The following is a 13539-nucleotide window of genomic DNA, read 5'->3' on the forward strand; positions in this document are numbered from 1 at the left end:
TATTAAATTTATAAATAGCATCAGAACAGCAAGGTTCTCCTCGTGCCAACAACAGGGTGATTAGAACAGGAGGGGTCACAGAACACAGGAATTATGTAAAGAACATTCTGAACTTCAAGGTACATTTGTGTGACATTATTTTCCACCATAAATAATCTGTCCTTCAATCACAGGGCTATATTACTGAAAATGCACATATGTTTAAAAATTACATTGGAAAATAGAAATCACTCAGATGGTTACGTAATAGGAGGTGAATTATCTCCTGATTGAAATCATCTGGAAAAAAAATCTAAATCTCTTGAAATCACTGGCAAATCATTCAGGGTTAAGTTATATTATAGTTATATGTAAGTTATATTAAGAGGATTAAGTTATATATATTATACTAAGGGTTAAGTTATATATAAGTTATATTAACAGTTAAGATTTTAATATATAGTGTTATAACTCCAAGCATTCATTTATAACCTTTAATTACAGTTCCATATCTCTAAGTTATTCTTGTTCATCTCAAACACCTCTTCCAGAAGGAGGCTGCTTCCTCTCAAGCCTTCTGCTTTTGTTTCATTAAGTCTGCATATTGAAGTTGTTTTAAAAAGGATAAAATACTCCTTCCTGCATTTCACACTTCTGGGCCAATGATCATTGCTACACCTATGCAGAGACTACAACATAATGATGGTTTAGTGCCCAAAATAATGGAATGTGTGCTGCTAAATCCAGACAGATGATGTACAAAACTGCAATTAACTGGTGTTAATTAACCTTTTCAACCACCTGCATATTCATCAGCTGTAGCAGGACTTTGGGTCCTCCTAAGCTGGCCTGGGACAATTTCCTTGGCTCTTCTGTTTTAATAAATTTCCAAGTGCTGCTCAGAGCAAACACACTAAGGTTGGTGTCAGAGCTCTGTCCCACAAACCCTCCGTGGAGCTGGGAGGGTCACAGAGCCCCGTGTGGCTCTGCCAGGAGCCGTGTCCCGTCTGCACTCCCTCTGGCACCAGCACCGCATTGCCACCAGCAGTGCCACCAGCAGTGCCACCCCGCAGGCATGGGGAGCATCGCCAAACCCTAAACCACACAGGCTGAGTGCTAGGCTTCCTTAGAAATCTGGGGAAGACAGCCAAGCACGTACTTCCTTAAGCTCGGGAGAACTTGTGCTGCAATGCAGAGCTGGCTCTGGGCACAGCTATTAATTATTTCTGATTCCACTTCTTTGGGAAACCTTTTCCAGGGCCTCATCATTCACCAGGCTAATACCCTGCACCACTTGAGGGTGCACACAGCTCTGGTAAAGTACCTAGTGCTAATATCTGCATCCCACAAAAGGAGAGGTTGGTAAATAAATTATTACCTAAGGAGTGGCTGAGTGGTTTATCTACCCTTCAGACAACGCTGCAGGCTTTGTGCTGCCCTCACCAAGAAAATAAAAGGAGAAAACCACAACTTGGAGGATTATTCACAATGCTAAAAATACCCCTGCACAGTCAATGGCCAGTGGCTGCAGCTGCCATTTGCCAAGCACAGTCAGGCTGCACAGCACAGACGCCGTGGCTGTGGGGGCAGTGGGGGATGGCTGGATTCTCCCAAGAAAACACAGCAACAGCATGGAGAATATAGCACAGATCTCAGCTAGTTGCTATGGAGTCTCCATGCATTTCCTCAGGAAAATTTTGCTGCGATACAGCAGTTGCACTGACCAGTCAAAATAATTCTTTTTTTTTAAATCTGCATCACTTTCTGTCTCTAGCAAAGGTCAAATTTTGCAAAATGAATCCATGGCTCATGAAAGCCACCCCACTCTGCACACAGTAGCTTCCCATTGCAGTTCAAGGCTCACCTCAGCATTTTAGATTTTACTCAATTCATCCTGCTAAGTCATATCACTGTACCAAAATACTTTCAAAAGGTGCCTATTCATAAGCTTCTCCATGAACAAGATAAAGAGAAATAGGTATCATTTGGAAAATGACTGGTTTTTCTTTTGCTGTTACATAAAGTTTTGATGTTTTGATGTATATAATGCAGGAGTGTTATTTTAATAACAAGGGGCAACAGCTTTGCACCGAATGAGGGCAGGGCCAGATAGAATATCTGGGAGAAATTCTTCCCTGTGAGGGTGGGCAGGCCCTGGCACAGGTTGCCAGAGTAGCTGTGGCTGCCCCTGGATCCCTGGAAGTGTCCAAGGCCATGTTGAATGGGGCCCTGAGCACCCTGGTCCAGTGGAAGGTGTTCCTGTTCATGGCAGGGCGTGGAATGAGATGGGCTTTAAGGACCCTTCCAACCCCAACCATTCTGTGATTCCATGACTCCCCATAGTAACTAGAAAGAGCTAATATTAAATCCATGGACACGCTGTGGAGAGGCTAAAACAGAGATAACCTGCACTGTTACCTGACTTAACTAAGTGGAACTCAGTCTCCCTGGCCTAGAAATGTGGATGGCAGCAAAGATTCCAGTCTTTCAGGCAGTTCTGATGTCCAGCACCATGTTCATCAGCAAAAATAGAAAAGATTTGCTGAGCTTAACTATTCTCCATTGGCATATGGGAGCCTTTTGGGAAATCTTAGTTACTGCCTCCTCTTGCTCCAGCAGTGAAACTATAATCAACATTATGCATGTGATTTCTCTCCTCCCTATTGCACTGGTGCCTTTAAAAAGAAATGAAGCAGGGGAACAAGAAGGTTCAAGTGGGTCCAGGTAGTCCCCAGTAAATCATGGCTTGAGCAGTGAGGCACAAAGTGGCTCTTGTCTGCTTGAGTCTCCTGTTGCACTGTCAGCCTCACTGGTTTTCAGCAGTGATGCGTCTCTGTTAGACATCCTGGCACTGCACAGGACAGCAGGAGTAAATAATTAAAAATAAGCTTAAATTATTCAACTTAAAACAGCTTAGAAAGGCTTGTAATTATGGTTCTATGGGCTGAAATCATTTTCTACCAGCCTGGGGAAATAAGAGCTACACTCGTTTTGGGTGAACACCACTTGTCAATGCTGCCTTATTTTACATACAGGAATAAAGAGAAGGCGGGTCTAAATTATCAGGTCAAAAGAAATCCACGCCCCTCCTCAGGTCACGTATAAGAACAGCATCACATTAATATTTGCTAAATAAGAAACACTGTGAATTTTTTCTGACTTAGACAATCAGTCTTACTGGGCTGTTCCAGAGCACAGGCAAAGAGGGTAACTCTTTAAATCTTGTCTTACTTCTTTCCCCTTTCTCCTTCTGTTCATTCTTATCCTATCTTCATCAGGAAAGAATTCTGCTGGAGGACAAAAAGCTGACCTTAAACAGAAGTGTGTACTCTGAAACCTACTTTGGCTCACTTCCCTAAAATGTTTCTTTTCCAAAGCCCTAAGGAGCTAATGAACCTGTTAGATTTTGGGAAGGTTAACATGCTAAATCCTTCATTAGCATCAACAAATAGAAGGTAATTACAGACTTTTTTTTAATTGCAGCCTTTGTTTTCGGTTACTCGTAAAAGGGCAGCTAACAATCCATATTGATCCATATGTGAAAGGTCTTAGCACAGGAATGGGTGTTAACACAGTTTCAAAGCAAACTCTGGAAAACTATAAGCAACACACTAAATTTATTTACAATATATGGAACTGCCATAAATAATTACCAAGAGAAAGCCCTTGAACAGCACCAACTCCGTGAACCACCTGAAATTCACTTAATTGCATCTGTCAGATTTCAGTAATTCATATTATATACTGCAATACTACAAATAAATGTCTAACAGTGGGGAATATCTAATCTTACCGGAACAACCCCATGAACTGAACAAGAAAAAAATAATTGATTTTAGCTGTCTAGGTCTAAAAGGACAGGTTGCTAATAGGCACATGCATCAAGATGTAGCTAAGGATGGAAGAGTTCATCAGACATTCAAACAAAACTACCATCACCACGAGTACACAAAAGGAGCTGCTTGAGAAAGATGCAGAGAACAGGAATTCTTTTTCACAAAACCTGAAGTAGCGCCTACATTCTCAAAAAAGTCACCCAGAAGATGTTTTGTGAGCCGAGTCAAGTCAATAAAGCATGACAATCCAGCTGACTGCCAGCTGTACTGAGTTGCACCATCTCAGGGAATGGCAGCCCTCCTGTCACCCTGCCCAGGGCCATTGTCCCTGTTCCCACCCTCTGGATGCACCATAGACTGGCAAATACATCCACCACAGCATGACTCCAGCTTTCACCATTAAACTGTCAACTCAGAGCTCATATGCCTCTCTCATTTTAGATGCCAAACTTTCCCCAGGAGTGCAGTGGAAAAGCCTGAGGGACTAAATTACAGAAGCCAGATTTCAAAAAGCTTGACACTTCACAGTTTAACATCTGACATCCTCATTAAACATTTTTTAATTGCTTAGCACAAAGCTGCCCAAACACCACATAATAATTCTTCCAGTGGTGCAGGAAAAATCATGAATTTAAAGGACACAAGTTATTTTACAAGGAGCTAAACAAAACCATCCCCAGAGCCAGAAAAGTTTATCAGGGATGATTTCCTACAATATGCAAATGCTCTCTCAACTTTTTAAAATCATTCCTGCTAAGTTAAATTTGCAGAGACAGGATAGGTGGACAGTCACCATAGGCAGGTGCTGACATTTCTCCTCTCTCTAAGCTGCTCTTTTAAAAGCTTAGCAGAAGTTCTTCTTAGTGATTATGAAAAAGTGAGAGATGGAAACTTGGGGATTTTTGGACACTTTCATAACTTCATGGAAACAATCACATAATGAGTTAATGCAGCCATAAAATCCAAAGTGTCTGCCATGACGTTGGATTGCACCCAGCAAGCTTTATAATGCAAAGGGATTTAGCATTCCAGGAACATATTTTCCTCCTCCTGTGTCCAGTGTCTCACAAAATAGAGCCGACAGATCCTGTTAATCTTTTCTCCAGTATTCTAGATATGGATTCATTCAACTTCAACTTGTGAAGAGGTACAGTCACCCACCACACCAAAACCACATTGAGATAAATGATCTGTATTTTGAAATACTGTGTACATATGATTTACTAAGATGGAATAAATCTTGTGTTTCAAAAATAACCAAGGAAATTAACTGAAATACCACATATAAACCAAGGGATGATTAAACAACAATACAAAGCTGAGCAAATTTAAACTTGAAAATTGTTCCTTTCCCATCAGAAGCAAGGGAATTGGAGCTCATCAATCTTGCCTCATTCTAGAACACTGTGTATTTGTACCCATGCACATCACACCCCTCAAAACAGGGTGTGGTGAAAATGAAGCAGCAAATCTCAATCCATTCTGATGTGCAATGTCATCTAAAGAAGCTCCATTTCACAAGGAAGCAAACTAGCGAGGTATTATTTTCATGCCCATAAATAGCTTCATAAGGAAAATATAAGCTTGAGATACAGGAGGAAAATGCTCAAAGGGCATCAGGAATAGGCACCTCCTACACAAACACTCCATTACAAAACACCAAAAAGGTTTTTTTCATGGCTGGAGAGGCATTTGAAACATCTAGAAATTCTAATGAATCACAGAGACGTTTGCCAAGGCAACAAACACAACACTGAGCAGAGAAGACACATTCAGTGCTCAGGAAAGAACAGCAGGTTAAAGCTGCAATGAACCTTGAAAGCTTCAGTATACGCAGGTCAAGTAGTGAAGACTCTTTCCCTGCCTTATCCTGATACAAACTCCACAGGGATCCCACAGCAGGTTCACACCAGGTGAGGCACTGGTTGGCATCCATGAACCAACACAGGAGTGACCAAGAACAAAGGACTGGATCTCTGCATGACTTCCTCCTCCTCAGGAGGCCTTTTCCCAGCACACCAAGCACTCCTTAATCCTCCTTCCTCACCAAACTCCATCTCTTTCCAAAGAGATGAGCTTTGGGGCTGCCAGCCTCAGTGCAGAGCCAATGTACCCAATGACAAACACCCACCCTCCCTGCCAAAGATGTGCTTGAAATTCAAATGGGCCTGGATCTAAGACAAATCTGACAACATTTTCTATAACGTGAAAAGTCTTTCATTTTCTTCTTTTGGGAAAAAGAAGGTGGAAATGTGAAACAAGGTCTGCTGTTGAGGTAAAACAAAGCAAAACCATTCCCTGCTTCCTGCAGCTCCACAATGGAAGTCACTTACTGCATCTTGACTTTTCCCCACACACACTGGAATTCTGCTGACAGCAGAATCCCTCCATCCTTGTCTTTCCACAGAAACTGTCCAGCAGTAGCTCTGTGTGAGCTTCAGCAGCACTTAGGGTTTCAAGAGAAGGACAAAATTCACCTGATGCTATGGGTCTTCTAGCAAACACTGATGAATATTCCAGATGCTGTGGAATTTCCAGATGCTTAGCATTTTATGTTAAGAATGCTGAACTCATTATTCTGGCCTTCAAAAAGGTATGAAAGTTTTTTAAACCTTTTAAAAACACTAAATAAATATCCAACTATGTCTAGTAGAGACCAGATGTCAAACTCTGTCCTCCTGACTGGCAAAATGGCAACAGCCATCAGCTTACCACATCTGTAACATTCAAAAATCAGTTTCACTCGGCAGCAGAATCCATTTTTATAAGAGGTTTTTTCTTTGGGATTTTATATGGGTTTTCGAAAACCTTTTCAACACTTGTCACATGCAGAGTCAGGAAGCTGTGTCTGCTTTGAGAAGTGCTTTAGACAAGGAGAAGCAAGAGTGTGTTACATAGAGCCAGGGGCTAGGCAGCTGGATTGCCAGGCTGTAAGTCCAGCTTTGGTCACAGTGAGTGACCGTCACGGAATCACCCCGGTTCCTCGGCCTCACTCTGCAAAGGGTGAGCCACAGGCAGCTCTGTCCAAAGACACTGAGAGGCAAGTGGAGCTGGGCCTTATGTATCCTGAATTTAGATAAAATTGAATTAGCCATGCTTAAATTACAACAAAATCTATATATTTGAAGCTGCTCACCTCCTGTGTTAGTACCTGGTTTTTAATGTTCTTGATATATTTGGGTATCCACACAACTATTCAGAAGATTGAGGGGCTGTTTACATACATGTGTTTGCACCAGTGCCCTTTTTTCCACCCTGCAAGAAAAGGTTACACCTGCATAAAAGGGAAAATTTCCAGCAGACCTGCCCTCTTGTCAACTGGTTTTTAAAACAGCTGAGTCAATCTCAAAAAGAATGCAGGAGAAGATCTTCAGTGTGCAAACTCCTTTTCCCAGTTTTTGAGCATGGAATAATTCTGTTCATCTTCAAAGAACCACTAAATATGGCCAAGAGATGATGTGAGCAGCTTGCTGCTAGGCCTGCTCACAGCTCTGCTGCTGCCCAGGGGTCTGTTCGGGCCCAGAGCTACGTCAGGCAGCAGCTGTGACGACATCTCAGAACATTCTGGTCCTACCCCAGCAGCACAGAGCCTGCAGCCACAGTTCGTGGTGCTGATGCCCAGACAGGTGACGGTCACACAGCAAAACATTCAAGAGGCAGAGGCACTACGAGCCCACACCTGCAACCTCCCTGGCAGCTTGGAGAAGAGTGGAATGGTACTAAGAGATGCCTAGCATCCTGCCAGAGTGGAAGAGCTAAGGCCACAGCCCTTCATTTATCCTCTTTTGCATAATCAGGATGTTCCAGTGACACAGGAAAAGTTTCTATCACAAGGCCAGATGAGCGCTTCGTGCACTTGGCACGTACTGGTGCACAGCACGTATCCAGATGAGGGTTGGGAAAGATAGCCCTCGACACCTGACATATTCCCCCCACTCCAATGATCCTTCCACAAACAAAACGGATCTCCATTGTAGGGGAAATCCACTCACTGCAGTGTAAGGCCTTTCAAACAAATCATAAAGCTGGAACCAGATTTTCCTATGCAGAAAAACTTTAAGTGCTGAGAACAATCAAAAATATATTCATTTGCATTTTGCCTCTCATGGACCCGCACACCTGATTTGTTCCTAGCCTCCATTTTCCAAGAAATTCAACAAAAACTGGGAGGGCCCCTACTAGGAGATAATCCCATTTCACAGTAAAACCACTTATTGCTCTTGAGGAATTAAAGTGACAGATACATAAATATCTCTCAGGTATGTATCTCACTTGAATTGATGATTGAATAAAAATACTATATGTACCATATATTCTCTGTTTGGGTTGTTCAGTGTACATGATGGGTGTGCATACATACCCACATATCTGATCTGCTCTACACCCTGCATTCTGCACAGCAGGAGCATGTTTGGATACAGACATAAACAACTCATTCCTGTACTGCTGTGTGTCTCCTGCAGCAGGAGCAGGAGGGAAAAGCCCAGCCTGACTCAGCCCCAACCGTCTGACTGAAGGCAAGTTTAGGGTGCAGCCTTGTTTATGTAACAGCAAGGTACAGCCGCAGTGGAAGGGAGCCAGGAGCAGGGGCTGAATATTAAAAAGGAGGAAACACACACAACACTGAAGTGTTCTCCCTATTTTCTAAGCAAAGCCCACTGGTGATCCCTGGATACAAAAATCTGATTAGGAGCCTGCATCACCACACATGATTACTAACACAAATGCGGCCTGAGCCTGCCTGCTTGCAGACAGGGATGTGCAGCACTCTGGGAAAAGAGAGAACAGAAGGGGCAGTATTAATTCTATCCAGCTTTAATTAAAGTAGTCCAACAGGCATTTGAATCAAACACGTTGAGGAAAAAGGATTTGTGAAAATCAGGAAAAACAACACACGCTGTAATGAAGTAACTGAAATGGGTGCTGGGCAGATAGGAAAAAAAAGCCCTTCCAGCAAGGGCATCCACACATTAAGTACATTTTTTTAAAAGGCTGTTTTGCAGAGGATTCCACAATCAAAAATACAATCACAAAAACTACCTTATGCTGCAGTGTCCCATTTAAGGGATTAGGAGAGTAATCACAATCTGCCCCAAGCAGCGCTGCCCAGCATCCAGGCACTGCGTGCATTGGAAATGACATTCCTGCTTTTGATAAAGACAATTTGGATGTGACTTAATGAACTCTGCAAAGTGAGCATTTGAAAAGTCATGGAGATCACACCCAGAGGTCCCAAAGGCATCAAAAGGCCTCTGTCATTTTATTTAAGCTATGCAGTTCAGAATATAAAAAGCCCTAAGACTAAGAATGCAAAACAAATTCAAAACTGCCCAGGTATGCCAAGGGAGCAGATGGCTTCTGAATTCTAGAGATCTGCCAAAAGGATCTGTAAATTCAAACATTATATGGCTGAATTCTAGGCTTTTCTTTTTACAGAGATCTGTGTTTACATGCAATGTTGCAGAAAGGGTGGGGAGGGGGGGTGTGGAATTGCCTCTTTATATTTTCCCTTTCAGAGAAATTTATAAAGAATTGATAAAAACACATTGTCATGGAATGAGTTAATGCATATCACAAGCTAGAGAATCCAGACATGGGAGGAAAGAAAAGGCAATGAGAAGGCATTAACACAGGCACTCCCAATGTATCACAGTCCTAAAGCTAAGATTAACAGAACCTTCATTTTAGTGTTTTCTCCACTATTGTACTTTTTGTGTCCTTGGAAATGATACAGTGATGTGGCAAATAAATCACCTCTATTGATTTTTTATTCTTCTCTATTTTTTCATCCCAAGACAATGAGAGTTGTCATTCCCTCTAACACAGAAGGAAAACAACAGTTAATTATAAGAGAAACCTTCCCAAAATCAGAACCATCTAAAGAGATACACCTTCAGAGAACTAGAAATTGCCATCAGTAACAGAGGCAAACCTGACAGATTGCAGATTGTAGTGCCAGGCCCTACCTAGACAAATACACCTGCAGTGTGCAGTGTAAATACACTGAATCACAGTGGCAAGCCCAGGATCCCTTTTATGACACCTAAAAACTGCAACACAGCTCAGCTGATGCTCCCAGCACCCCAAGGCAGGTCCTACACACAGCAGTGAGCACTGTCGGGGAGGTGGGAAGCAGAACTAAAAATGGGAAATGGGGGAGAAAGGCTGTTGTGAAGTAGAGAAATGCACCTTCACGCTGCAAAGCACAAGCACAGCCACCTCCCTGCCTTGACAACTTCTCCAGATCAGCCAGAGGCTTGGAGCACCTAGCTGGGAATGATGGCAGGGAGCTCCAGGTCTTCTGGGATGAAGGGAAGGAGGCAATACTGGCGTGCCATCTTTATGTGCACGATCCCTGTGTGGCTGTGGGCTGCCATGGCTGGCAGGACTTCAATCTCACTGCAGATGGACGAAGTCCACAGCAGGGCTCAAAGGGGATGGGAAGGGATGCAAAAGGGAAATGCAATGGGAAAGGTTTGGAAAATGAGGGGGAGAGCATCGCACAGGGCAGCGAACACCTGCGAAGTGCTGCACAGACAGAGGAAGGGTGGGGGGAAAGGGAGAAGGGGGCTGGTTTCCCCCTCATACCTTGCGTTTCCGATCAGCCCTAGAGATTTTCCGCTGTCTTTTCCTTTCCTTCTCAAGGTTTCTTTCCCTCTCCTCGATTTCAGACTCTCGAACTTTTTTAATGGAAGCGGCTGCGTGAGCCATTTTGGCGAGGAAAACACCAGCTCCGAGGAAGCTGTTCCCACCACACGCGGATATCCAGGTGATTTATTTTTTCCGCAAGGGCACTGGCTGCGAGCCAGAAGTTCACGGCGTAATCCACTCTTCCTCCTCCGGCAGCCCAGGAAAGGTCAGGGCTCTGCCCCAGCCCCTGCAGCACCCATAGCTCGGGAGCGGGAGAGCCGCACACGCAGGGTGCCAAAGCGCCCGCAGCCACACACACCCGAGCAAGGAGCAGGCAGAAAATCCCTCCTAGCAGGCTGGAAGCCCTTCAGCTTGGCTGTGGCTGCAACAGAAGGCGGGCTTCAGACTCAGCCGGGAAGGAGGAAAAAAAAAAAAAAAAAAAAAAAGGGAAATGAAAAATCGGCCTTTAAACACACATCACCAAATTGGGAAGCTCTTCTGGGATTCCTCCAGAGAGGCTGTGTCTTCTGGCTGGGAGGAGGGCTCCACTTCAGCATCCCCGGTGAGAGGGGGAGGGGGCAGCTCCCGTCAGCTTCTCACATCGCCTTTACACGGGGTGAGAAGAAAATGGTGCAGTCTGACTTACTGACTTGCTGCCGCTGCGACCGGCAGTGCCGGAGCCCGGCACACGCCTTCCTCCTCCTCCTCTCCCCCTCACGATCTTCCCTCGCTGCCGAGGCGGTCCGTGGGAAGCCGAGAGGGAAATGTGCGGGGCTGGGAGAGCCCGGGCTCAGCCTGCTCACCTGCAGGCAGCGGGAGAGACGCCTGGAAAGGGCTGGAGATGCTCAAGTCCTCATTGTGCCTCTGCAGCCACGTGAGGCTGCATCAGGAGAGCTGCATTCGGCAGCGAGGAGGGACAGCGCTGAGCACGCAGCGTAATCCGGCCTCAGCCTGCCCCGCTCAGCTCAGCCTCACCAAAGTAAAAATAATACCACCAGGGGTGCCGCTTGGTGTTTTTCAACACCAAAAGCGGCTCTCAGGCACTTCCTAAAACAACTTCTGAAGACCTGCCTTGAAGATGGACAGTGCTGTGGACCAACAGCCACTGAAAGAGACAGTGACAATATTTTGCTACTTAGTCGCCCCCAGTCCCCAAATATCATTTGTGTTTGGAACAGTAATTACTGGCGTTAATATCTGAGACAGATGGGTCTGTCATTTCCTCATTACTTACCCCCCTGCTAAACCAGCACATCAAAGTTCTGCTCCCGCCTCCCTGGGTAACTCTTATCACTATTAGCATCAAGCTTTTATTCATCAAAACAGGACACGGGTAGATCAAAAGAGACTCTGCATTAGTTGCTAGCAGATCCCATTTCAGCTCCCTCCAGCACCACAGCTCCAGCCTCTTCAGACAGGTGCTGAGGAGAGGCAGGATGTCACTGCAGCCATCTGCATCCCTGGCTTAGTCACACCCCAGAGTCACAGGGACACTGCAGCTCACCAACACCAGCACTAAATCCCACCAAATCAAAGAAACAATTCCCTGAGCCTGCAATATATTCCTTGACTTCAAGGAATTGTACTGAACAGTCCCTAGAGTCAAGCACCTTGAATTTCTCTGTAACATAGCCCCACCACATGAGTGACAGACACCCTGAGAGCTCTCCATGTGACAGCAGCTCATAGACCAGCCTGAATTCCCCCCTCACCATTGTACCCACAGCATTTGGTGGTCTCCAGTTCCTGTGAAGCAGGAACATTTATTGTCACCATGGAATTAATCCTCATTGATGACTTCTGTTGTTACTATAAGGTCTCACTTTGAGAATATCACAGACCGAATTTTTACCATGGCTTATATATGAAAACTACAAAGCACTATAAAAGCATCTTTAGAACAAGGATCTATTTTGTATTTGAGCCAGTCATCTGTGCATTCAATCAAAAACACAATTCCCTAGTGGAAGGAGGCATGGGAAGCAGCAGGGCAGGGAGTGCCAGCCAAGATTTTTCTGGCTCCTGTCTTTGTACAGGCTGACTTTCTCCCAGTTGTTCCCATTTGTGGAAAACTAGGCTAGACAAAGCTAATGGCTAAAACTCAAGTGGCTGCAGCAACAGCCACCAGAACAGTGAGACAGGTGGAGGCAGCCACAGGAATAAAATAAAGAGAGAAATTAGAATCCCTGATAGGACTCTGGCCTGCCTTGTCTTCTTCACATTGTATGAACCTCATGGGTACCATCACTTGTAAAACAGAAATTAACAGCTGGTAGTCTAGAACTGAACTTTCCTGATACCTTTCCAACCTTTTCATGGGATCTTAAACAAGAAGTTTGAAAATAAGACCAAATCACAAGCTGCCTCACTTAAAAATCACAGTCTTAGGATTTCCCTAGATCGTGGTTCAAGGTGTCTAAGCCATTAAATGCTTAAATCCTGAGACATGGTGCACACAGTAGGGTTTGATACACAGAGGGGTCTATGGCAGCCATATTATTAAACAATTTGTCATCTTTTGATGATTGATACATGTAGGCTTATCATCTCAGTATTGAATAATTATTCTTCCAGAAAACTGGCTTAGAAGTAAACCAAGGACTTGATGTACTTTCTAACCCAGGCTACATGAGAGAAAAACATCAGACCCTGGGACTGAACAACTGATGCAAAGCAAAATCAAATGAAAATGAAAATATTCTTTATAGGATTACTGGTAAAGGAGAAGTTCTTTAAGAAGAAGGCCAACTCTGTGGGTTGACTACTATGTTCTACAAACATTTTCTCCCTAACCTCAAAGAGACAAAAAAAAATTTCATCTTTCTTTTTCAGGGGGGAAGTGACTTTCCATAGATTATTTTGGAAAGAACATATCTTGTCTGGGGAGAAGAACATGAAGTATGTATCAATATGTGACACAGCTTATGCCCCTGCAGGAAAGAAGTGTTCTGTTTTAAGACAGATTTCCCGCCCCCCCCCCCCCCCCCCCAAAAAAAAAAAAAAGTAAAAACAGGCTTGTCATCGCATTGTGTATACAGATCCTAACTAAACCAAACCCTTCTGCAGACATCAGTCTGAAGATTACATTTTCAAG

At 44.1% G+C, this 13539-nt stretch overlaps 1 protein-coding gene across 5 annotated transcripts in view; it reads right to left on the reverse strand.

Annotated features, from left to right (window-relative positions):
* The window catches only part of ANK2 (ankyrin 2), a gene marked incomplete at its 5' end in the record, with an annotated part of 231179 nt that overhangs the window by 136583 nt on the left and 81057 nt on the right, over positions 1–13539 (reverse strand). For 4 of the 5 annotated variants that reach the window (XM_083862139.1, XM_083862137.1, XM_083862149.1 and 1 more), the window contains one exon: positions 10404–10526. The exons of the other annotated variant lie outside the window; for it this stretch is intronic. In XM_083862139.1, coding sequence (XP_083718265.1) covers positions 10404–10526 — 123 coding nt within the window. Of the gene's footprint in view, positions 1–10403; positions 10527–13539 lie in introns of those variants that run through there. 5 annotated transcript variants of the gene reach the window in all.

The sequence above is a fragment of the Zosterops lateralis genome (assembly GCF_965231275.1).
Source record: "Zosterops lateralis genome assembly, chromosome: 5".
Taxonomy (NCBI): domain Eukaryota; kingdom Metazoa; phylum Chordata; class Aves; order Passeriformes; family Zosteropidae; genus Zosterops; species Zosterops lateralis.